Source organism: Sphaeramia orbicularis, chromosome 17, assembly GCF_902148855.1.
Source record: "Sphaeramia orbicularis chromosome 17, fSphaOr1.1, whole genome shotgun sequence".
NCBI lineage: Eukaryota > Metazoa > Chordata > Actinopteri > Kurtiformes > Apogonidae > Sphaeramia > Sphaeramia orbicularis.
The window spans coordinates 47,644,848-47,671,991 of record NC_043973.1 but is presented as its reverse complement, the minus strand read 5'-3'; the positions used below and the strand labels follow the sequence as shown (position 1 = coordinate 47,671,991).

Here is a 27,144-nt window from a genome sequence, read left to right as displayed (position 1 = left end):
GGATTTTATAGAAACTTGACATTTGCTTTGCTTTAGTGCCTCTGTGGGCCCGGTGCATACTCTGCTTTTAATCCAGGCTGCCATTTTTTAAAAATGTCATGTCCTCGTGCGCTCTTATTCTCGCTTTCTTGTCTCTCTCTCCCGGCTTTTGAGCAATGATGCACCTTGAAAATAATCTTTAAAAAAAGATTGTTTGTGTGCATACGTTGAGCGCAGTCGGAGCTATTTGTTATCGGTGCAGGGCGGTGTAATACATCCCAAAGTGACAGCTTTATAGGACCGTTAATGTTTGCATGTCTCCCCTTTCTGGGTGGTTGTTTGTGTAGTCAGAGAACTACAAATATACCACACATTTGCATGGGTGCTGTATATTAAAACAGACATTCTCCCCCACACGTTCAAAGTAAATAACATGTATTTGTGCATTTTTTAGGTCCAGATGGATGCACATGCACTGGCATTTTAACCTCATAACAACCAATCATTTAGAAATGCAGCTGAACCAGTTTAATGGACACATGATGAAATTCAGAAACATTAACCCATAAAGACCCAGACATCCACTAGCAACCCAAATCATCTACTGATCTAAAATGTTTAATAATTTCAGAACCACTAAACCTATCAACACATGGAAATAACTGGTGTGAAATGCAGTTCTTCATCCCTTCATGGTCATCAGACATGACCCATTGGGATGTTCAGAGGCTCTGTAGTTACCATGGAAACACCGTCATCTTCTACAACATTGTTTCACCAATAAAGCCCATGGAGTTGGATCAATGACAGTGGATGGAGATGTTTGTTTTACATTCAGTTATTGATATCTTCACAAAAACGTCACTTTTTCTTCAGTTTTATCTGCTTTTGATATAATACCCCTCAACCTTAAACTGAACTTATGAAAATCTACATAATTAGTATATTAAATTTAAGAAAATACCTGATTGTAACTGAAAAAAATGCAAAATACAGAAGATAATATTATTATAAATAGTCATAAATCACTTAAGAAACGTTAAATATGGAGATTTTTTTTTTTTTTTTTTTTAATTAATTACTATGGGTTGGTTAGCATTTGCTGGTCATGTCCCTCACTGTGCATCCTTTTGGATTTGTTGTACCGACGGCGTGACCATTTTAAGCAGGGATTTCAAACATGTGGCCATGGGCCTAAAACCGGCTCATCCAAGGTTCCAATCCGGCCCATGGGATGAATTTTAAAAGTGCAGAAATTACACCTAAGATATTAACGATCAATGGTGTTGAACCCATTTTAGTTCAGGTTCCACATACAGACCAATATGATGTACAGTAAAATAACAGCATAAAATCTATAAAGAATGTTCTATCAAGAATCAATAACAAGCTGAATTTGTGAGGTTGTCAGGTTCTGTCTCTATGTTAGACTCCTGTGGTCTGGATGTAGGAGATCCATCTCCCAGTAGAAGTGGGCAGTACTTTGACTGGAGGAGAACTCAACTAATTCAATCAAAGTCCATATATGACTTCTATCAGTGACTATAACTATACTGATATCTGTAATGATTTCCATGCTATAAGTCATCAGAATATAGACTGTTATAAGTAAAGGCATTTTTTTAATAATACTTTTTTTTTTAAATTGTCAAAAATTTAAAAATCTAAGTTTCTCAAAATTGTGAACAAACCTTGTAGACTTTTTGGTAGTTCATGGAAGAAGTCTCTTGGATGCGAGACAAAAAGTTTTCAAAAGAGCTAAACTAGTCCAGTTGAACCAAAAAGAACGATGACCTGGGCAGATGAGAACCTACACAGATGAATCTTGTGGACATTTTCTCCAAGAAAGCCACATAATTTTTTGCAAATTAATCTGACCAGTAGTTTAAGAGAAGATTGTTAAAATCTAGACATTTGTGTCTGAATCCAACCCTTTGAGGTCAGTCAAGGTCAAAAGTCATGGACCCAAATTAAAGTCAAGATATGACTTCAAATCAGTGCTCAAATTTTTTAAAATGAATCCGACCAGTAGTTTTGTCAGAGAAGATGTTTGAAGAAATTGCTAATGAAGACGACTATGGACACAGCGCCTTCACAACAGCTCATGGCCGATCGACCAGTGAGATAAAAACTTATTTGAGATTGAGATTGCCTACCATGGCCACACTGTATTAGACAAAACAACAATACATAAAGATCCTGCCCAGTTTTTCAGTTGTCATGTCATCCTCTTTCAGAGTAACGCGTTTACTGCTTCTGAATAACATGAAATTCTCCATTAGCGCAGAATACTAGCAAACCCACGACTGTCCAGCTCAACACACCAAGAAATCAGTAATTTCCAGGTCATACCAAAGTGGATGTCAAAAATTTCAACATGAAACCCCAATTTTGGTCCATTTGCTTATTTCCAATTTTTAATTTGTGTGTACAATCGAAAGAATGAAAAACAACTCGTTTTTTGATTTGTACATAAATAATGAAAAAACGAGTCATTTTTTCATTTTCTGATTGTAGATTCTCAATTGAATATGAAAAGAACGAATGATACACAGATTTATCTTTATCTGTATTTAACATGAAGCATAAATGAGCCTCTACAGTGGTCTTAGATGGACGACTCAACCCAGTTCCATTTCATTTAGAACATTTTAAAACCAAAGAAGCATTAGTGTGGGTGTGAGAAATACCTTAATAGCAGAAGTGGCGATCTGGAGGTGGTGCAGTCGCCTCAGGGTGCTCTCTCTGTCGGTGAAGTATGACGCCGCCAGCTGATGGAGCAGCTCCAGAGACACCACCGAGCTGTTACTGTTTCCCTCAGACTTCTTATTCAGCTTCTGCTTGTCCAGGAAAATGGTCAGAGACTCCTCTCCTGTGGGTCAGTCAAGCACTGAGTCAGTCTTCTTAGCTTTTACAGGTTTGAATGTCACAGTAAGAAAAAACAGAAAAACACTGGTTGGCTTTTAAATAACACGACAAACTGGCTGATTTTTACTTTTTCAATCACTTCTGTAGTTTAGTCTGAAAACTCCAAGCTGAATGACCACAGATGTCATAGTCAGTGCTCAGACCAAAAGCATCTACTGATCTAAAATGTTTAGTAACTTATAACCCACTAAACCTCTTAATACATGTAAATAACTGAGGTAAAATGCAGTTTGTCATCTTTTCATGGTCATCAGATATGACCCGTTGGGATGTTCAGAGGCTCTGAAGTGAACATGGAAACACTGTCAATCATCTTCTACAACAGGGTTTCTCCAACCTTTTTTGGACCAAGTCCCACCAACAGCCCTTAGGTCCCAAGGGAGGGTTACATAATTCTACAAGTAACACAACAGACCTGTGTGTGGAGGATGTGGTGGGTTATATAGCTCATTAACTACCTGCTACCCCCCAAAAACTAATTTGCAACCGGGGGGTGGGGGGGTGATATAACCCCCTCCCACCCGCTCACGGACCTCAATCCAGACCTCAATACATAATTCAACAAGTAATGTGATGGACCTGTATGTGGAGGACGTGTAGATAAAGCTGTGACAAAGTGCAAGTGAGCTCCCCTCACCTTTTCATTGACTATGTGTTGCCCCCCCCCCAAAAAAAATTAGCGTCCGAGGTGGGGGTAGGACAATGTACTGGAGGATTTGTCAGAAAAGTTTCAGGACTGGTATCACAAAAGAGAAATTTTAAATCCAAACCATAAACTACCCATTTTCCCCCTTCAAAGTAATCCCCCTGGAGTCTAATGTACTCTCCCAGTCTTCTCTGCTACCCCTCCATGCACTCCTGGAAGGATTCTTCTGGGACCCTTCACAGCTCCGCTGTCACTGCCATCTTGATGTTGCCCATGTCTTCAAAACGGGTCCTCCTGATGACCCCCTTCAGCTTGGGGAAGAGGAAAAAAAAAAATCACGTGCTGGTTGATCGTCTGGCCCTGTGGCAAGAACTCGCAGTGGACGATGCCTCTCATGTCGAAGAATGCAATCAACATGACTTTGACTTTGGACTTGGACTGTCTTGCTTTCTTTAGCCTTGGCGACATCAGATTCTTCCACTGAAGGCTCTGGCGTTTGGTCTCCGGGTCATACTTGAAGATCCATGACTCATCACCGATGATGACACTCCCTAGCAGGTCTGGTTCGGTTTCAAGATGCTCGAGGATGTCCTGACACACTTGCATGTGTCAATCCTTCTGGTCATTGTTCAGCAGCTACAAAAGCATGTGGAAAAAGGTTCAGTGGCTGCAGAGAACAGAGATCAGTGATATACTCCAGGGGGATAACTCTGAAGGGGAAAAGTTGTCATTTGTGTTTGAAATATATCTTTTGTGACATCAGTCCTGGAACTTTTCTGACACACCTTATAAACATTTTCATGCAGTTTTCCTTTTTTCTCACTAAAAGAAAAATTTAGCCTCGTCATTATTTACTGGCCCATTTTTACCCAGATCCACTTGGGCTTAACGTGGCACCTGAACTAAAATGAGTTTGACTGATAAGTCATAATATCTTCAATGAAATTTTTGCACTTTGCAAATTCAACCCATGAGCTGGATTGGACCATTTGGTGGGCCAGTTTAGGCCCACGGGCTGTATGTTTAACACCACTCATCCACATGAAGCATAAATTAAACACATAAAGTTACCTGATTTTACAGAAAAGCACAAAATGCTGAGGAAAATATAATAAATAGTGAAATATAACAAAAGTTTAAATGTAAAGCATTCATTTGGAAACAAACACACTCTTAGGTCTTTAAGGGACAATTAATCAATTCTTGACAGCAAAATAAGTGCACAAATAGTTTATATCTTTGCAGTTAAAGTTATGAAGTTAAATAAATGCAGCTTTTATTTTAATAGATATTCAAATTGATTCAGTCTTTCTCTCTGCATTCCAACAGTATTTCTGTCTGGACTCTCAGCAGCTGCATTTGTGCAGATTTATTGTTGCTGTAGTGAGAAGAGCGATCAAATTAATGGCATTTACAAGTTTAGAATTAAATGCATTTCAATGGGATTAACTGAAATCTTTTCAGCTTTTTAGTGACAACTTGCACTTGCATGGAAGGTTCAGACTGAAGCAGAATTTAATTAAATCAAGGCTCAAAAGTGTTTGACTCTGTAGCTGGAAGGCACAAACCCTTTTGAATCAGTAAATCGAGTGAAGGGTCAGTTGGTGCTCGGGCTCGTCTACGTATCTGAGGAGGTCGAAGGAGGCCAAAGCTCTTCAGAAAAGCATGGAAACAGAACTGTGGAGCTCTACTTTACTGTGCAACCACTTCAATTATGTGCAATAACCCTGTATAATATGAATAATGTGCAATAAGTTGTGACAACAATCCTCTGCAGTTTGGGCAAAATTCTCTGTTCTTGAAAATATCAATACAACATTTATTCAAACAAAAATGCACTATTTTTTATAGACTCTCACAGATATACATACTGTTAATATTAATATTCATAGATATACATACTGTTAATATTAATATTCATATATATACATATTGTAAATATTTTGTCATATTCATTCTATATTTTATGTCTATTTTTCTTTTATTATACATTTAGGTCTATTGTTATTTTACTTTTTGTAAAACTTGATATCCTATTTTATTACATCACTTTTTAGTTTTTTGTAATTTTACATGAGTTCCATTCTTATTTTCTGACGTATTGTTTTTTTGTTTTTTTTTTTAATATGCCTATATCCACTAACTGGTGTACCACTCCTAATTTTATTAAACACACGATGATGATAAAGGTCATTCTGATTCTCTTTTGGTACAGTTATAAATGCTGCTGACTATATTATCCAACCAAACCTGGTGGGTTATGACTGATAATTTCAGAAAATTGATACCTTAACTGACATTAACTGAGAGCAAAATTAAAAATGGCGATCTCCGATGTGTGCGTTTGCCCCCTCTGCCAGCGTCTAATCAGTATGCAGACTGGCTCAGCCCATTTAATGGAGGCGGTTAATTACATATAGTCTAAGTATCAGTCTGCCGCTGCATTCATCTCCCACGCTGATGCTCTAATGTGAACATTCTGTGATAAGTGGCACCAAAGTTAGACTAGGAACCACAGACGTCTAACACATTCTGTAAAGTTAGGAATGGTAACAGTTGGTAGTGTGTCTGTAACAGTCTGCCTCAGCGACGTAGGAGGAAACTCAGGTAAAATGACAACATCTGTCATAATTAAGTGATAGATCGTTATAGGTTTAAATAATAGATGTAAAGTCTGAAGGTTGAAACACAAAGATGCAAAAGGACATTTAACTTTTTGTTTCAGTTGGCGAAAGATGATAAAAATGTATGTTTTCTGCATAATATGCACTGATTTTTTATTTTACCTTGTACATACCATGTACTGGGTGCATATCTCCTTATATATTTTATATATGTCTTTTATCTGTAGTAGACAGTTAGATTTTTATATATTTTAGTAGCAGTCAGAAGACTTCATTAATCCCAGGGGGAAATGATTAGATGTTAAAGTTGCTTCATTCAAGTAGAATAAAGTAGCAAGAAAGAAATTATTAACACAACAGAAAAAGATAAAGAAAAATATATAAATATGTACATATATAAAGCTCTAAATATACAAATAGCTCAGAATACCAAATACACATATGAAAACACTCTAGACAAAAAAAACAGAACAGCAATTTGTACATGTACTAGACAATATATTATCAATATGATAAAAGGAATATACATAAGTGTGCAAATAGTACTTAGTAGAATTTTATAAGTATTTGTATATTTGATATTTTATCTTTGTATTTTTTGGATATTGCCAATTTTTCAGTATTTTGTGTAATATTTTTATACAGACTCTTTGCACTTAAAGTGTTTGTTGCTTAATAGAAACAAAGCTAGAAGTATTTCCATTGTTCCCATAACATTGGTTTCTTTTCCGTTGACCCTCAAATTCCATGAATATAACTTGCACATAAAAATTTACCTAATGGAAAAACAACAATTTTGCCAAAACTCTCATTTTTTAATGTAAAGTTTTCGTGCTTGCAAGAGGTGGTTTTTCGGACGTCGCACAATTGGTATATCGCGCAAAACTGGAATGGAAAGACATTTTTGTGCAACTAGAGTCACGTGAATAAAAAAAAAAAAAAAAAAAAAAAAAAAAACAGATGTTGACAGATGTTACACATGAGGAAACCCAATCTTTTTTTTTTTACTTTAGAACAGGACAGAGGAGTAATGAGCATTCTAGATTCAAAACAACGGAGAAATCTATTCAAATGCATACATCAAAGAATAAAAAAAGTTCCCTCCTGGATTTAACGAAGCCAATCCTTCAGGTCCTTCCAGTGAATAATTACTTCAATAAATATATATATATTTTCAAGCTGGAGACATGTTCTTTAAGTCTAACTGATGCTGGGAGTAGGTTATCATTTCTTTACCCTCACAGACTTTAACCGTCACTGGAGACCAAAAGCATCTACTGATCTAAAATGTTTCATAACTTCTGATCCACTAATCCTTTCAATAGTGAGATGATCACAGTTAAAAGAGTTTATCATCTTTTTCATGGTCATCAAATATGACCCATTTGGACGTTCAGAGGCTCCGTAGTTACCGTGGAAACACCGTCATAAAACCCATGGAGTTGGATCAATGACAGTGGATGGAGCCAATGGTTTTACATCAGTTAATTTGATATATTGTGTTGGAAAAAGTCACTGATTGTGATTTTCACTTCCTGTTAAATCACAGAAGCCCCTTTCACTGCAGACATGAGTCTACATAATGCTTTAAAACCACTCCTCATCTGCAGACTCTTCTGCATTGATTCTATTGTGTTTCCAAAGTAAATGGAGTTTATAATTAGTTAGAAATGTCCAATGTTTGAGTCTCACTTTTGGGTAAAACACATTTATTACAGTATTGGGCTGTAGATCATCAAACACCATCTTGATGATAATGATTCAGTCACAGATGGTTAGTGTTTAGCATTTTCGCAAAATAAAATGGATCATGTTGTGAAAATCCAACAAAAACCTCATTTGTCTCAAGTCAAATACAAATTTTTAAACACACAACAGCCTTTGAGTAATAACTCCACTGTTTCTTCTCATGACAAAATCATCCGTCTATATTTTGAAATAATGTGTTAACGTAAAACTCACTTCTTTGTGCTGTTTATGTAACTTGTGTATCAGGTGTTTTGATTTAATGGTGAGTGTTCTAATGTTCTAATGTACTACTGTGTTCTAAAATTTAAAATTATTATGCTTATCATTATTACTTACATATTTATTTTATTATTTATATATCATTGTTACAAGTACTATTACTATTATCACTTCATTCTAACTTTTTCTCCTGTGATTACTTCACACATATATACATATACACATGCATATATAAATACATACACACACACACATATATATACACACACACACATAAACATACACATATACACATACATATATACATACACATACATATAAACTTGAACACATACATATATAAATATACAGACATATATACGTACACATACATACACATATAAACATACACACATACATATATACATATACACAGACATATATACATACATACACACATACATACACATATATTTACATACACAAGGAATCAAGAGAATTCTATCTAATCCAATCCAATCTAATTTAATTCAATCTAAACTAATCTGCATCAGAATTGATTATAAACAAACTTACACCAAGTGACGTTGACAGAAAATCATGAAACCAAAATGTTTCCGTCTGAAATGCTTCCCACCTTCTGTTCTGTTTTCACTGAACACTACAGGGTTTCACACACCTCGTCCTTTAGATTCTTTCAACTTCTTCAAGCGTCCACATAAAAATGGCACTGACACATCTGGGTGGATTGTTATGTGTTGTCCAGGGTCAGCGGTGTATTTATATGATGAGGTCGACACTGAACGTAACACTGGTCTCACACTTTGTTTTGTGTGTCTCATACAATCGATGCTGCCGGTGACTCCATTTGCTGAGTTACTCGTCTCCTCTGAGATGGAGGGTAAAAAGAAATCCAATAAAGAAAGACGTATGCTAAGAAACAGGTCAATTTAATCTCTTTTCTGCTTCGTAAGGCTCTCGCGGCTGCGCAAGACGTTCGTCAGAGGAAGGTTGAGTGGAAATCCACTGAGGAAAATAACCTTGGTTGAACACTACAGGTGAAAAGAGTGGTATGGCTGCGATTGTTACTTTTCCACTCAACATTTTTTTCCTGACAAATACACTATGTGGACAAAAGTATGTGGACATGTTGAATTCAGGTGTTTCTTTTCTAATAGGGGTCTGGGATACAAAACAATAATGACTAATGTCATAATATAGTTTTATATTGGGATAAATATCATTGATTTAAATTGTGATTTTTTTCACTTTAACTAATTTCTCTTAAAATAGTTTTTTGTGTGTGCTTTTTTTTAATCCATGATTATGATTTAAATATTCTTCCTCTAAATTTCTAAAATATTTTTCATGCTCTGACAATAAATAATAATTTTCTACCACAACTAACCACCTACTTTATTAACATCTCACTGAGGAAGAAAAATCTACCATTAAACTTTAATGAAATATTGATGTATATAAGCTATATGGAAAAAAATATTGGGGCACATCATGTCTACAGCTGTAAGATGTCCTGTTCATGAGGATTTGAGGTAAAAACATTAATATTTCCTTAAAGTTTAATGGTAGATTTTTCTTCCTCAGTGAGATGTGAAAAAAGTAGATGGTTAGTTGTGGTAGAAAATTATCATTTACAGCCAGAGAATAAAACACATTTTAGAAATTTAGAGGTAGAACATTTAAAATCATAGTCATGGATAAAAAAGCACTTAAGAGAAATTAAGTAAAAGACTTTTATTTTAAAGTGACTTTTTTTTTTTTATTAAACTAGCCATTGCAATGATATTTATCCCAAAATAAAAGTATATTTGCATATAGTCATTATTGTTTTGTATCCCAGACCCCTGTTAGAAAAGAAGCACCTGAATTCAATGTGTCCACATACTTTTGTCCATATCGTGTACGTGCATAGTGCAGTTCTACTCTAACTCAGGCTATAACTCAGTGTAAAATCCTCTGAGTACTAAAACCAGTAGCTCCTCTATTTTTGGTGCGTCCCGACACCTCCTAACCTGAGAAAAAAAGGCGAGCGTGTCACCTGCAGTCCTTTCTTACCTCCCAGGGTAGCGGAAACAAGGAAGTGGGTCCCATACTTCTTGATGAGGTTTTCGTTGATTTGCTGCAGGGTTGGCCGTCGCCCCAGTAACCGCAGGTTGCGTAGGAACTCTGGCGCTAGGGGCAAAGGAGCTTTGAGGAAATCTCTCTTCTCTGTCGCCAGGCTGTTCACCTTCCAGTGGCTGAACTCCCTGAAATATTGAACACATAAAATGGTCAAAACACACACACACACACACACACACACACACACACACACACACACACACACACACACTCTTTTACTCTCCTGAAGTCTGGTGGAATTATGCACAAATACACTCACATGCCATGGATAAAAACATACTGCAGTGAGTGAGTTTATTGTATCAAGAGGATTTCAGACACAAAGCATCTAAAACAGTACAATCATTTATTCTGCCTGAATTACAGTTGTTTGTGGTCATTAAACTACAGGTTAAAGGTTCATCCTGCACAGCTCACTATTTTTTTCTTACCAGAGAGCTTGACTGTAGTTGTAGTTGGTAGGTTACACCAATAAGACTAGAAAAAGACTGTATACCACAATACGAAACAGGATCAATAGTGGCTTTTCCATTGGCCATATGGGTAAAACTTTATGGATATTTACTAAATGTTGAGAAAACATAAGTGTGTAATATCAGTTTTTCCATTTAATTACAAATGAGATGATTTGTTTATTTATAATTGTGAGATGACACAAGAAGTCATTCCATAAACATGGCGACGCATGTAAATATCATGTAGATTTCAAGATATAAGATTCAAAATTTTATTTGTCATTTGTGTATACATATACACATAGGAACTTTTGTGCAGGCCTTCAGGGAGTCAGATAAAAGATACTAGAAAAAACACATAATTCTGTAAAAAAGTCCACAAACATCTTTTTTTTTTTTTTTACATGTATGCATTAAAACATTAAATGCGACTTCTATCAGTTTTGAGTATGAACTGAATGTGACCTTGAAGTGACCCACATGTGCAAAAGAGGTCCTGATGTAATACGTGACTATGCAGACACGCACTGTGTTTACGAAAGGAAATATGTTTTCGCGACGCTCCACCTCCTGGGATGCAGAATTGTGACATTTGTTGCATTTCAATGACGTAAAGGTCGGATAAATGCTAACTGGCCATTCAGACATAAGTTGCATTGCAAAATATGAGATACGTATTGGATTTAGGACCACATATGAAAGTGACCTGGGTCGGATTAGAAAAAAATGGGATTTGTGCTGTTCAAACTGTCTTTAACAGTTCTGATACAGGTCACATATGGGCAAAAAAATCCTATTTGGGCCACATTTACCTGCAGTCTGACCGTAGCCTAAGTTAGACTGCTGTGGTCTTGATGCAGGAGATCAATCTCCCAATAGAAGTGGGTGGTACCTTCACTGGAGGAGAACGCAACTAATTCAAAGTCAATATATGACTTCCTATCAGTGATCAACAGTAACTATATTGATTTCTGTAACCATTTACATGTTATAAACCATGGAAATATGGACCATTAGAAGTAAAGGGAAATTTTTAATATTTCAAAAAATTCATCAAAATCTAAATTTCTCAAAATGGTAAAGAAACTTTGTAGACATCATCCCAAAGAAGCTATGTATAAAATTTGAAATGAATCCGATGAGTAGTTTCGGAAAAGAAGACTGTTGAAAACTAGACAGTTGTAACCTTGTGGTTGACCCTTCAAGGTCACGCACGGTCAAAGGTCACGGACCCAAATATCCATATATGACTTCCTATCAGTGCTCAATAGTAACTACATTGATATCTCTTATTTCCATCCCATCTCTGCAGATAGATCCTCCTACATCTGGGCCTTTCCACTGCAGATGTTTGTGACTCCATACTGTACTGTGTTTAATATGAAGGTGGACAAAAAGATTGAGCTTAGCCTGTTTTATTATTACCGTAGGAAACTTAAATCTCTGCATTTTACCCATCTAGAACAATTATTTAATAAAATAAATGTTCCATTTTCATTAAAATACGTTGTGTATGTTCAGTATTAGAGCAGTTAAGTACATTTACACACTGCAGTGACTGATCTGTTTGCAAAATCAACACAGAATGCAGCTCTTAATAAGAGCAGATGTTTGTCAAACTGTTTAAACACAGTCACGTATAGAATGACTATAAAAATACAGAGCGCTGTGCTTATGTTAATGAACTGGGGCGAGTTTTTGTGCAAGCAAATCCAAACTCAAAACCATAAAATGGGGTATGGGGCAATGGCTAAACCAGGTGACGTTGTTGATTGAAACAGACGTCGCTTCAGGGGATGGTTGAAAGAAACAGACGTCTTATTTCCGAAGAACAGATTCTTCTTTCCTCACATCTTTTCCTTGCATCTGATGTGCCATATAGAGGATAGGGGTGTGTATATTATTAAAAAAAAAAAAATATATATATATATATATATTTATTTTTTATATATTATATATATATATATAATATTTAAAAGTAGAAATACCGCATATAGACTCTACACTGCAAAAAACCTAAATCTTACCTACTGTATTTTTCTCATTTCTAGTCCAAATATCTCATCACACTTAAAACGAGTCATAATCACCTGAAGAGTAACTTTTCAGTGATATAAGAACTTACTGGTAGAGAATAGATCTTGAAAATCATATTTCAAGAAATCCTACCAAGATGATTTTCACTTGTTCCACTGGCAGATTTGTTTGTTTTTTTTAACTTAATTCAATGTTTTTTTGTTCCTTAATTCAAGCAAAAAAGTGAAAATTATCTTGGTAAGATTTCTTGAAATAAGATTTTCAAGAACGTCTAAAAATAAGTTCTTACATCTCACTGAAAAGTTACTCTTTAGGTGATTATGTCTTATTTTAAGTGTGATGAGATGTTTTGACTAGAAATGAGAAAAACACACTTGGTAAGATTTTGATTTTTTCCAGTGTACGTATAAAGTTCTGTCACACTGTGCAGCTAAATCAGGTAAAACGTCTTTCCTCAAGGGCACAACACAGTGTTCAGGGTAAAACTCACAACCTTCAGGCACCATAAAACCACTTGACCAATCAGGGCAGGGACCAAAGACGCACTTAAGAGAAACAGGCCGTTATATCTACCGCCAATAAAAAGATAAATGGAGTACTTCAGATACAGTATAAGACAGAAACCAGTCAGCCGTACACCTCTGGCAGCTTCGTATACATTAATATTCACAGCAAATCAAGCGCTTACAAGTAAACAGCTGCTTTAATGTACAGTTTTATCCTCTTAGATTCATAAATGACACTTTACTTAAGAGGAAAACTTCACATGAAGACATACGGCTGGGGAAGATGGTTAAGTTAGCGAGCGATTTCCGCTTAATTGGACAGAAAGGGAATCATCTCAACATGCAGCCACAGTTATGGCTCTGTGTAAAAGAGAAAAGGCTGATATTATTGTGATGTGGATTACTGCTTCTTTACAACCCTCCATGCTCATGTTTGTAACAGTAATCCTAATGGTACAGGAGCTATAGGAGGTGTTAATCCTGAGGCTTTAAAATGCTAATAAATACAGAGACAATGACAATGAAAACGGCAGAAAATGGACGTGTATGATGTTTTAAAAACAGCTGAAACTGGGAAAATTAAAAGAATTGAGCCATTTAAGAATCATAGTTTTCCATAAATCTCTCTTCCTCTTTACTTCAAAAGAAAAAAAGCACGAGGATAATAATTGCAAGGATATTTTTACACCAGTTTCTGGAATTGGAAAATCCGCCCCTCTAACTAATTATTCAAAGAACTTAACCCTGTTTTTAATAAACCCTTTTATTCAGATGTGACCGGCCTGTGGAGGCGGGCTAGCCTTCTCAGTGGTGGTCTTGTTCATTCATATTCAGTTCAATGATGTGATTGAAAATTAATGGTGTAATTAATAGTTAATGTTAAAAACAGGTCCATGTGGGATTTGTAATTAAGCAAACACTCAAAAGTAGGCTTCTGGCACCAGATGCACTATTTCTGGATTGTCTTTAGGGTCTGGGATTATAAATATGTAGGGTATTAAATGTATCATTTCTCTGTTATGTGATTAAATTGGAGTGGGTGGTCTTGCATCTCAGGATTCGTTTTGTACTCCTTAAAAATGTTGGAGTATGTCCTGTTTTTGTTTGTGTTTGCACTGCAGTGTCTTCATTCGTTTACACAGATGACTGTACTGGATAGAAACGTATTTTAATAGTATTTTAAGGGTGGTTCTATGTCCTGGGTCAGGATGGGAAACTGGACGCTGCTCTTCCACATCCAGAGGAGTCAGCTGAGGTGGTTTAAGAATCTGGGTAGGATGACAACTGGGCGTCTCCCTGGGGAGGTTGGTTGGGGTATATTTAGAGACTGTTTATTTAGAGACCCCAGGACAGACCCAGGGCAGAATGGAGGGATTATATCTTACAGCTGATCTGGGAAAGCCGTGGTGTCCTATTGGAGGAACTGGAGGAGGTCTGGGCTTCCATAACCTGAACAAGGATTAAGAGGATAGATGGATGGACAGACAAAAGATGACAGATGGACAATAGATGACAGACAGACAGACAGACAACAGATAATGGATGGATGGACAGATAATAGATGACCAATAGATGGACGGATGGACAAAAGATGACAGATGGATGGACACACAATAAATGACAGATGAACGGACGGACAGACAATCGATGATGGATGGACGGACAGACAATAGATGACAGATGGATGAACGGATGGATGAGTGGACAGAGGGACAGACAGGATCCCAGACAGCTCCATCAACAATTCAAGGGAAATTAAAAATGACACGGTGCATGATGATTGGTCCAAAAGCCACCGCTGGGTTTAAACACCTTTAACTAAACAGTAAAACTGATTTAACAACAGCCTTAAAAACATAAATTATCCTCAAAGCTGAGAAAAACACAGAGGAATGAGCCAACAGTGAAGTCAACATTCGACTGAGCCAAAAATACGTGAGAGTATGCAGCAGGATTTCCCTTTCAACTTGATAAAGCATTCACCACAGCACGGAGCTACTTAGAGAAGATACAGAAGCTGCCACAGAATTACACTGAATCAAACATTCCAACAACCAAAGCAGACTAAAAAAAAACCCAAAAAACTACATATAAGAAAGTAGACCAGCATGATGGATACTGGTGTAAAGGACTCAAAACACAAAGACGCCTCCAATGAAATGTGTGACAGGGAATATGAACCCGAGGCAGCTCCATCAGATATTACACCTTACAGATCATCGTCCTTTAGCTCGGTGTTTCTCCACTCCTGAATATTAGTCAATAGTTCGTTTTCCATTGCCGTTCAAATTGCGTGAATATAACTTGCGCATAAAAAATTGCTTAATGGAAAATGACAATTTCACCCAAACTCTAGTTTTTTGATGAAAAGTTTTTGAGCGTAGCTAAAGTGGTATATCATGCAAAACTGCAATAGAAAGACCTTTTTGCACAACAAGAGTCACATGAAAACAAAAAAAAAACAAAAAAAAAAGATAAAACAGATGTTGATGGATGTTACAACAAGTGAAGAAGAAGACTTTTAAAACAAACATGGTATGTGGAGACACACAAGGAAACAATCATTTTTAAATTTAGTACGGGATAGAGTAATATAGAGTATAAAGTACGATAAATCAATGTGATATTTATTTTCTTCGCCATGTTTATGGAATGACTTCTCGTGACATCTTGTAATAATAAAGAAACAAATCATCACATTTGTGATTAAATGGAAAAACACAGCGACACAGTGGTGCCTCATAGAAAGAAGGCCCTGGGTTTGATTCCAACACCAGTTGATGGGGGTGGGACCTTTCTGTATGGAGTTTGCATGTTCTCCCTGTATCTGCGTGGGTTCTCTGCAGGTACTCCAGCTCCTCCCACCATGCAAAGACATGCACTGATAGGTTAATTGGTTAATCTAAATTGCCCATAGGTGTGAATGTGACAGTGATTGTTTGTCTCTATACATCAGCCCTGCGATGAACTGGTGACATGTCCAGGATGTACCCCACCTTCGCCCATAAAAAGTTCCAGTGACCCCTGTGACCCTAGTGAGGATAAAGCGGGTTCAGAAAATTAATGAATTACTGAATGGAAAACCCAACATTATTGCAGTTAGTGATGAGCTAAAGTTGTCCCGTCACCACAAAAATGCAGTTGCCTTTGCATCGTTGTATGCCTGCCGTCTGATATTCCTGAACTGGGAGGGGAAGAACCCTCCTGCCTATGTTCATTGGATTACAGAGGTGATGTTGGGATTGGACCTGGAAAAAATTTGGTATGCAGTACACGGGTTGGAGGATAAATATGACAGAACCTGGTCATAGTTCATAACTCATGTCAAGAGCCTGCCTTTTGCCTCACTCCTTGTTTTTACTTACTAATGTAATTATTTTTCTTTCTCTTTGACTGCTGTCGTAGTCTTCTCAGCGCCCATACTCTGACTGCAGGGACTTTTTTTCTTATGCCAGAAGTCCAGAATGTTGGTATTATGACCAGAATGATCAACACAGATTAGTTTGAGTCTGTTTTTTGTATTTGTGTATATTAGTTTTTTTCCTTAGGTGTTTTGTTTGCCCATGTAATACGTGAGTGTGTATGTGGATGTGTTTGTGTTTGTGGGGATGACACCTGGATGGGGTGGGGGGCAAGTTCACAACCTTTGTAAGAAATGCTTTAATGATGTCAATGTTGAATGATCAATTAAGTTCTAAAAAAAAAAAAAAGACATTACACACTTCTGATTTTTCGACTTTTTGCAAACATCAGTAAAGTTTTGTGCATATGTCCAATGGAAAAGCGACAACACACATGGGTCTAATTGCTGTTTCCCAGCAGCAGCTCCACTACCTTTGACCAGCGTCATATTTCACACCGACATATTTACCTTCTAAAAACAGCAGAGCATATTAACCAATAAGGAACCATTCTCTCAGACAGCACAGTTTCATCAAGTTATTTTGTTTTTGTAATATTGATCGAATGTCTCAGCTATTTCACCGCAGAAACTGGACCCTACTTCACTGTTTGTATTCTATTGTTTCATTTATTCCTATTAATACAACTACTTTATTACTGCTGAGGTCAATAAATCTGCAACTCTATCTCATCTTACGCTAAGTGATGATTATCATATCATTTTACATCATTCACAATACAGAAATAATAAACTAATACATACACAATATATCAGATGCAATTTTATATTGTCATCTTCCTAAAATAACTGCCCAAGTCCTTTTATTCAGATTTTTCAGGAAATACAGATAAACTTCATCAGACTGAGTATTCATTAAAGTATACATCAAATTGAATATTTGATGGTTTAGGCCAAAAAAAGGCAATTATTTTAGAATTTCTAAAACTCTTGTTATGTTTATTTTGGTTTTATTACCATTTATTAACTATGTTCTGAGTGTAATAAGCTTCTAATGACATTTCTTAGATTTGTTCATTTTTTTTATCATCACTTTTTATCTTATTCACCTTCTACATATATCATACTGTTCATCCGACAGTCTTGCACATTTAACATTTTATTTATCTCCATTTACCTCTGACAGTTTGCACAATTACTCAGCTATTGCACATTCATGTAATTCAGGGTTCCTACAGGTTAAACTTCAGACTTTTTAAGAACATTTTAAGACTACTTAGAACAGAATGTAATGCCCATTTTATGGCCATACTGGCACAAGTTTTTGACTCCTAGAATTTAGCAAAATGCATTTATTTACTCTAACGCCTTCATTTCCACCGTTCAGAGTCATTTCTCACTAGGGGGCTGTAAAGTTAGTGATAACTGGTTCCTAATTTCAGTGAAAATGTTGGGTTGGAATGGGTGGAACTGAGTCGACGAACGCTAATTTTCTTTGCAGTTTGGACATTTAACAAACAATTAAACACAATACACTGAACAAGTTTATGGCAACGTAAGTTAAGACCTACCATATCAAATTTAGGGTATTAAATGGACATTTGTAAATTCAAGACTTTTAAGACTTTTTAAGACCCCAAGGGAACCCTGATATGTTTCTCTTAGTAATAGTAGTTTATATTTTTTTGATTTTTATGCACATTTTCTTTTGCATGCCATTTTTAAATACCACTTTGTTTGTGTTGTTTTAATTTCCTAGTTAGATTATTCTATTTCAATTTTTATACATCTTAAATTCTCTGGTTATTCAAAGTCCACATGACAATAAAATGCATTGAATCCTTGAATTTTCCTTTTTTCTGGGTTCACCTCACCTCAATATATTCCAATTAAATAAAGGTTGAGATCTTGAAAGCAGAAAACAAATCCAAACAAGGCTCTGTACCACAGAATATGAATGTTTTCCTTCTTTCTTATGATGATTTTTGGAACCTTCCCCACAATATTATCCATTAAAGTAGACCAACAGCACAAGTTTTTGTTCATTTTCGAAGTATTTTGCCAACTGCTCAGCAAAACATGGAGAAAAAAGAAAAAAAAAAAAGAATAAGAGCGTAGTTTAGAAATTCATCCATATCAAGTAGCTGATAATCATTCCATCACTTTATTTCTGCCTCTGCTGGAGCCGTAGGTATGTGAAGATTATGCAAATAGCAGCAGAAAAGTACAAATCCACTTCGTCTGCATACATTATCTTTCAATAAAATAAATAAATAAATGAAGAGAGGTGTTAACATTATATATGCATTCAGTCCAAACAAAATGCATACAGTGACACACTGTTTTCCCATGAGCCCTCTCTCTCTCCCTCACACACACTCGTATTGAGCATTCACAGAGGGAGGTGCATCCACTGTATCACTGTCTCAGATTCCCACCGGCTGCTCTTGCGCTGCCTTTCTGTGGTCAATAGTTTACTATTACCGACAACACTGCACTATAATTATGCTGTTGACAGCATTGTGCCGACAACAGGATACATACAATAGGCCAATTCCCTTAATAATACACCATAAATATGCATACGGTTATTTAAATGGCACTAGAGTAAAGTCAGCGATAGGTTATAATTAGTGTTTAGGTGCTGTGTTGCATATTCGTCTTCAAAGTAAAGCTCCGATTTGTTACCATTTAGCACAAACTATGACAAAGCTTCCCTGTGAAGAACTGGCCCTGAGAGCGTACGGTCAAACCGGCGCTTCATTAGGAGGTTCATTCTCCCATAATGCACCAATTAACGTCTGCAGCCCGGCCACAGTCGCCCTGCAATTTGTACAAGCTATCATTAACTCCGGCCACATCGGTCTTTGATGAAAGAAGGGCAGCTCGTGGAAATGTACTCGGTGTCGGCAAGAGAGAGGACCTGAAGCAGCCGCCACCATCACAGTGGACAAAGGGATTTGGTATTTATATGGACTCTGTGTATGTGGGTCAGTATGGACTGGGTATTAGTTTAGACAAGAGGTATCTGACCCATTTTAGCCAAGGGGTCACATACGGCACAATGTGGACCGGACCAGTATAATAATAATTAGTGATGTCCAGATCTGGAATGTTTTGCTTCCAATCCAGTCCGATTCTTTTTAGGATTAATTTTGCCGATACTGATCTGATACCGATCCAATACAGGCTTTTTACAATGAAATTTTGATTTAAATTTGGAGTCATTATTTATAGGTAATTATGTTATTATTTTACTTGAGTTCACAATTGGGCTGAATGTGGAACCTGAAGTAAAACCAGGTTAAACCAAGTTATTATTCCAAGAACAACCGGCTTCCACAATTTGCCGGGCGGCCACTTCCTTCACGCTGCGGGTTCGAGTTTGAGGCCGGAGGACCTCCAGCGGAGGGGGTTTCCCATCGCGTCTTCCACTAGCGAGACCAAGTCTTCCTCAGGGGTTCGCAAGACGGAGCCGCATGCGGTTCCGTGTACTCCCGGTCCTGCTCTGAAAAATCAATCTCATCCACTATTAATTGATTACGCAAAATTAATATGAGATCGATCTAAGATCGATTAAATCGATTTTTTTACGCAGCCCTAATAAACAATCTGCATAAACACCGATCCATGGGGGCTGCCATCGCTACGTGACATCAGAAGTCGGAACTGGGAGTACATCGATCTAGTACGAGTTCACGGGTGGGAAGTCACAGTTTGACTGACATTCCAGTGCATTTTCACCAATAGAAGGTTGGAAAAACACGAGTTATGGGTTGCCTGGAACGCAGCATAAGGCTGTAGTGTTTGGATCATTTACATAATGAAGTTAGAATGATGAATCCATGAACAACTCTACTGCTTTAGTTTAAGATCCTGTGTTCCTTTTACATAAGCTGTGTTATCATCCAAGTTATTTAACATGCTTCATTCACGTCCAGAAGTGGAGGAGATGAGTATGGTTATTTTACAAACATGTTCAACACCCACTGATGCCATATGAATCACAGTAACATTTTACACGCCTTCTTATACAATCCAAGAAATCCTTATTTCTCTTTAAGAGTGTAGCTCATCTCACTTTTCACAGCTTGAGCACAGTGTCAGGCTAAGTCTAAAACACACATTATCTCATATATACAGTCAGTGGCATTGATTTCAGAAACACTGAGGGGGAACACTGCAGAACGAGACTTAACAATCACCTAATTCCTGGAAAAAAAAAAAAACAACAGTTTTTGATGGGAGCCTGTTCTACACTATGTGAATATGTTACCTGGCTTGGAACTGGAAATACTTTTTTTTTTTTTTTTTTTACAGTTTTGTCAGTCATCATGTTTAAGCTTTGGTAGCTTTTGAAGAACATGTATATTTCATATTATTCAAAATGAGTTTATGTAAGTAGATAAGTAATTATTTTTTGTTGATGAAAAGTTCATTTATTAATAATGACCAATTTATTTCTTTTTCTTATCAATGAAAGAGGGCTGTTAACATATGTTAACTTCCAAAAACGTAACAAAAATTTGCAGTTTTTAATGTAATAATGCCACAACTGTAATAACTTTCCCACAAATGTAATAACAGTCACCTACCACAAACATAATACCTCATTTTCCCACAGCGTGCTCCTACATTCCATTGTTATCATAATCATATTCAGACATTATATTTATATGGTTCAAACATTGGCTTGTATTATACTTGATGAGAATAAATAATATCCAGTTCATACTGAAGCTTTTTTAAGCCTTTTTAAAAAAAAAACAACTTATGCAATGTACAGTTACCTAAAAATGAATATTAACAAATATTTTATTGAAAATGTGTGGGGGTTTTTTGTGCAGCTTCCACAAATTGCATCAAATAGTTTTGATGCAAAACATTCAGGGGTAAATATTAACCCTTTTGTCACATTTTAGGTCACATCCCCAGAGTGTAAAGACCTTACGTTTAATGAAAATATGTTTTAGTTGTTGTTCTGAGTTTTATCCAACATCTGTGAATTTATCCTCCACTTTCTACAGCTAGTATTTGTTTTTGTCGCTTAACAAGCACTTACAGTAAACCATCAGCACACACTTCACATGTTGATCCAAACTGAAGTGATCAAAACAGTCCTGGTGTTATGTCAGCTTCGTGACTCCTCACCTCGTCCTACACTATGTGGACAAAAGTATGTGGACATGTTGAACTCAGGTGTTTCTCTTCTAACAGGGTTCTGGGATACAAAATAATAATGACTAATGTCAGAATATAGTTTTATATTGAGATAAATATTGTATTGGTTAGTTTTGTTTAAATTCTTATCTTTGCTTAAAAAATGCCTCAGATGGTTTTTACTTTTTTTTTTTTTTTTTATTCATGACTATAATTTTAAATCTTCTACCTCTAAATTTCTAGAATATTTTTTGTGCTCTGACTGTAAGTAATAAATTTCTACCAACTAACCAAAAATTAAATGGCAGATTTTTCTTAGAGAGATGTGAAGAAAGTAGATGGTTAGTTGTGGTAGAAAATTATTATTTACAGTCAGACCACGAAACACAGTATAGAAATTTAGAAGTAGAACATTTAAAATCACATTCATGGATAGAAAAAAAAAAATATATATATATATATATAAATAAAAATAATCAATGCCAAGAGAAATTAAGTAAAAGAGTAAAACAAAAAAATACAAAAAATTATTTAAACAAAACTAACTACCAATGATATTTATCCCAATATAAAACTATATTATAAAAATTACTCGTCTACTACTACTATGATTATTATTATTTCCAGTCAGAGCAGTACTTTTGTCCATATCCTGTATCTGTATATGACTCTACTGTTCACAGCTTAAAGGAGTGATATTTTGCTTTTTTTTTTTTTTAATGGAATTCTGCATTTTCAAACATTTCCCTGTGGTCTACATAAACTGTAAATGCTCTGCTTGGGTCTGAATTCTTCATTAATTTAACTCCACAGGTCCATCTTCAACCCTATTTCTGAGTAATGACACCAGAAAGGTGGTTTGGAGCGCTGGCCCTTTAAATGCACATGAGCCACTTCAGGCCCCGCCCCCTCCAGGTTGTTGGCTGTGCTGCTCTGTCCCGTTCAACCATCAACTGAACATTTTAGGTCATCGTCTCCAAGTTTGCACATATTTTCAGTATGGACTACAACCGCTGCTGCTGACAAACAATTATGTCGTACTGGAGAAATGCTTGTTGGAAGTCTGGACCTTACATGTGCAAATGTCGTGACATAACAAATTAAGCAGGAATTAAAACAGGTTGTAGAAATCCACTGGATTTTTGCCCAAATGATTATAAAGATAGCTTTGCAGCACCTGGAGGGTTCAAATTCAAACTGTATGAACTATTAGGGTCCAAATACACAAATAAATGAACCACAGACTAATAAAAGTGGGTTTAGCAAAATATGACCCCTTTAAAGAACAAGAACAAGATCCAAAAAGTCAAATAAAACCTTGACACAACCATACTTTGTACTTTGGTGGTTTTACTACTTTAAGTGAAAATAAATGACCAAAGTCACTTTAAGTAAAAGGAAGCAATATTCTAACGCCGGCAGCAGGGCTGTGACGAATATCCCAAACTAAAGGTCATTCTCATTTGAATGCCGCTAACTAAACAATTAGTCTGCAGCTATCACACGCATCGGCAAGCATTAGTTTTAGCTTAGTATTTAGTCCGGCAAGTCAAAGGGATGGCGGCCGGTAGTTCCACACTGATTAACTGGGGCTGATTTAGACTGATGTGTTTTCTGAGCTCCTCTACAGTGACTGAGCACGGGCAAGGGAAGCTGACGGCGACGGGGCGAAAAGAAAGCAAAGAGGAGCAGCGCATGATTTACTTTTCTCCTCGCTCCGCTCTCTAAGAGTTAACGCTGAGACTGTTGGCTGACTATTTGGCTAATGATGATAGATGGTGTTAATTAAAAGGTTTTAGCACAGCGCTGATTGCACCTGCAGCTCCGGCGCTCGGTTTCGCTGAAGCAGAGGGAAAATGGGTGTTTGTGGGAGTTTTTTTCTTCTTCTTTTTATTTATTTTTTTATAAATCACACACACACACACACACAAAAACTATGCCTATGCAGAAATTTCTACTCAATGTCCTTCCCGGCAGCGTGACATTAATTCTAATGTTTCCTTCATGTTAAAAACAAAAATAGCTCCATTGTACCTGTATCTCAGCACCATGTTCTATTAAGAGTCAATACTAAGTTGAATTTTTGAGGTTGTCAGGTTCTGTCTCTATGTTCCAGTCCTGTGGTTCTGATGCAGGAGGTCAATCATCCAATAGAAGTGGGCAGTTCTTTCACTGGAGGAGAACTCAACTAACTCAGTCAAAGTCCATATATGACTTCTACCAGTGATCAATAGGGACTATATTGATGTGTGTAACCATTTACATGTTATAAACTAGAAGCACTCGGAGAGCGCAGACCTCCGCCAAGGCTGATCAGTGGTGCCCCCCGTGGGCCCCCCCACCCCCGATCACCACCAAAATTTAATCATTTCTTCCTTATCCCATTTCCAACAAACCCTGAAAATTTCATCCAAATCTGTCCATAACTTTTTGAGTTATGTTGCACACTAACGGACAGACAAACAAACAAACAAACAAACAGACAAACAAACCCTGGCAAAAACATAACCTCCTTGGCGGAGGTAACTATCAAAATATGTACCATTATAAGTAAAAGGCAAGTGTTTAATACTTAAAAAATCTAAATTTCTCAAAACTGAGAACAAACTTTATAGACATTGTCCCAAGGAACATGCATCAGAAACTTGAAATGAATCCTGCCAGTAGTTTTGGAGAAGAACATTGTTGAAATCTAAACATTGGTAACCTTGAGTTTGATCATTCAAGGTCACTCAAGGTCAAAGGTCATGGATGCAAATCAGTCCATATATGACTTCCCATCAGTGCTCAATAGTAACTATACTGATATCTGTAACCATTTACATGTTATAAACCATCAAAATATGGACCATTTGAAGTAAAGGCACATTTTTAATATTTCAAAAATTTGACAAAACTTTAAAAATCTAAATTTCTCAAAACTGTGACCAAACTTTGTAGACACTGTCACAAGAAAGTTACTTTTTTTTTTTTTTTTTTTTTAAATCAAGCTGACCCATAGTTTCGGAGATGAAGATTGTTGAAATCTAGACATTAGTGACCTTGAGTTTGACCCCTCGAGGTCATGGTTGCAAATGCATATGACTTCCTATCAGTGATCAGCAGTGACTATATTGATATCTGTAATCATTTCCATTTTCTAAGCCATGAAAATATGGATCATTAGAAGTAATATTTTAAAAATTTGGCAAAAATTCAAAAATCAAAATTTCTCTAAACTGAACAAACTTTGTATACATTGTCCCAAGGAAGTTACACATAAACCTTGAACTGAATCCAACCAGTAGTTTTGCCGGAGATGTTTGAAGACAGAAACAATGGACACAATCGGCCAGTGAGGGGAAAACACAAAGGGAAGAGACGGGGGAAAAAACAGTGGAGTTCCTCTGCTGAGTTCGAGTGAATCTCTCTGCTCTCCCTGAGACTATTTGCTCTGAGCTTTGAGGCACGATGATGAGGTGTGCGGTGTTGAAAGCGAACAGGCCTGAAAGTTTCTAATGAGCGGTTTCACCTGAATCAGGTACAGTCTCACCTATTAATAAGAGGTGACCCAAATACTCTGCACGGCTATTTCTGGAGGCGCCGGTTGGTGGAGAGCAAAATCTCCAAGTATCTGTCTGCGCCTCCCTGCTCACGACCAATCTTCCATGGAAATGAGCCTTGATCCATGAAAAAAGACGCTGATATTTCCAAACTGTTTCGTTCAGAGTGTTGTTACTGTGCTGGGGGTAACCTGGTTATAGAAACTGACACAACACACACACCCCAACAACATGATAAGATTGAAAAGTTTGGAGCGTATCAGGGAGTTGTGATTGTGATTTGTATCAGCAGAGGTGGAACATGTGGAAACATTGTTCACGGAAGTAGAAGTGAGGATACGTGTATAAAAATGTAAGGACAAGTACAAGTACAGGATATGGACAAAAGTATTGGGACACGTTGAATTCAGGTGTTTCTGATATAGTTTTATATTGAGATAAATATCACTGCATTGGTTAGTTTCTTTTAAATTGTGTAATCTTTGCTTCCAAAATGCCTGAGTTGTTTTTTTTCCCATAACTTCTCACAACACTGATTTTGTTTTTGTTTATTTTTTAATCCATGACTATGATTTTAAATGTTCTACCTCTAAACTTCTTAAGAAAAAAAAAAAATGATGTCATGCTCAGACTGTAAATAATAATTTTCTACCACAACTAACCATCTACTTTCTTTAAAAGTTACTCCAACCAGTTATTATCAGAATATTTGCTGGTTATTTTAGTAATAATTCAATTGACCTACAGCTTTTCAAGCAGAGCTCCAGTGTGTATGTGTTGAAATTTAGCTCCTTAACACCATCATTTATACTAAGGTGATCAAAATGGATATTTTTTTGTTTTAAATTAATCCTCCCACCATTGGTACTCAGTATTACATCTCTAACATGGCAAACACAAAGGAAGGATGTATTTTTAGTGAAAAGACATTTTACGGAGTCAAAGACTGGATTTTTTATGCATTACTTTACTCTGAAAAACACAGTAGAAAAGATAATTGTAGTGGACGAAACATGTAATACGACAGAGGTATTTTTAGTTTTCTTTTGAGAACATTTATAGAATTGTTAATATTGAGACCAAGTGCTTCTCCTGTAAGGACTTTATTTACACCGACATCAGCAGTAATAAGGTGTGCAATTACAACTAAAAGTACTCTGAATTGCCTTCTCGCATTCTCATAATCAATGTTCACACTGTAGGAAAGGTAGTAAAAATCCAATACGTGTCTGAACAACATCAATAAAAACACTACTGTCCTTATAAAAGAGACAAACAGGCTGAGTTCTCCTTTTTAAAGTTCATTCTAGTGTCAGCAGCTTGTAAAACAAAAAGTAAAGCACAGAAAATCTGATATGTGCTGTTCAAACGGTCTTAAACAGATTGGATACAGGTAACATATGGACAAAAAAAAAAAAATTGGATTTGGGCCACATTTGTCTGCAGTTTGAACATAGCCTTAGTGTTTGAGGTGATTGGTTTATCTGTGACTTGACATTTAGCTCAACATTGTTTTAATAGTGGAAGAAACAAGAAAAATGTTGACATTATCACAAAAGATGGAGGCTTTTTTCTTAAATCAGTGGATTTTTTATGGGTCCGAAGATGAAAAACTTTGGTAAACATTGCTAAAAATATGCAAGCGTGGATAGAAATAAAAACATGGTCAATCAAAGCTCGGACACTTGAGTGGTAAATTCTTTCATCTTGTATTTAATGATGCTTTTAGAGATTTTCTCACTCATAAACACCTCTCCAACACCTCTTTGGTGACTTCTAAATGCCAGGTTTTCACACAAGTAGGTGCTGGATTTGCT

General features: G+C 36.5%; 1 protein-coding gene across 1 annotated transcript in view; it reads right to left on the bottom strand.

Moving 5' to 3' along the window:
- Positions 1–27,144, bottom strand: part of brinp2 (bone morphogenetic protein/retinoic acid inducible neural-specific 2) — a 399,119-nt gene that overhangs the window by 152,509 nt on the left and 219,466 nt on the right. The window contains 2 exon segments of the mRNA XM_030160901.1: positions 2,670–2,851; positions 10,201–10,391. Of these exon segments, the coding sequence (XP_030016761.1) occupies positions 2,670–2,851; positions 10,201–10,391 (373 nt within the window).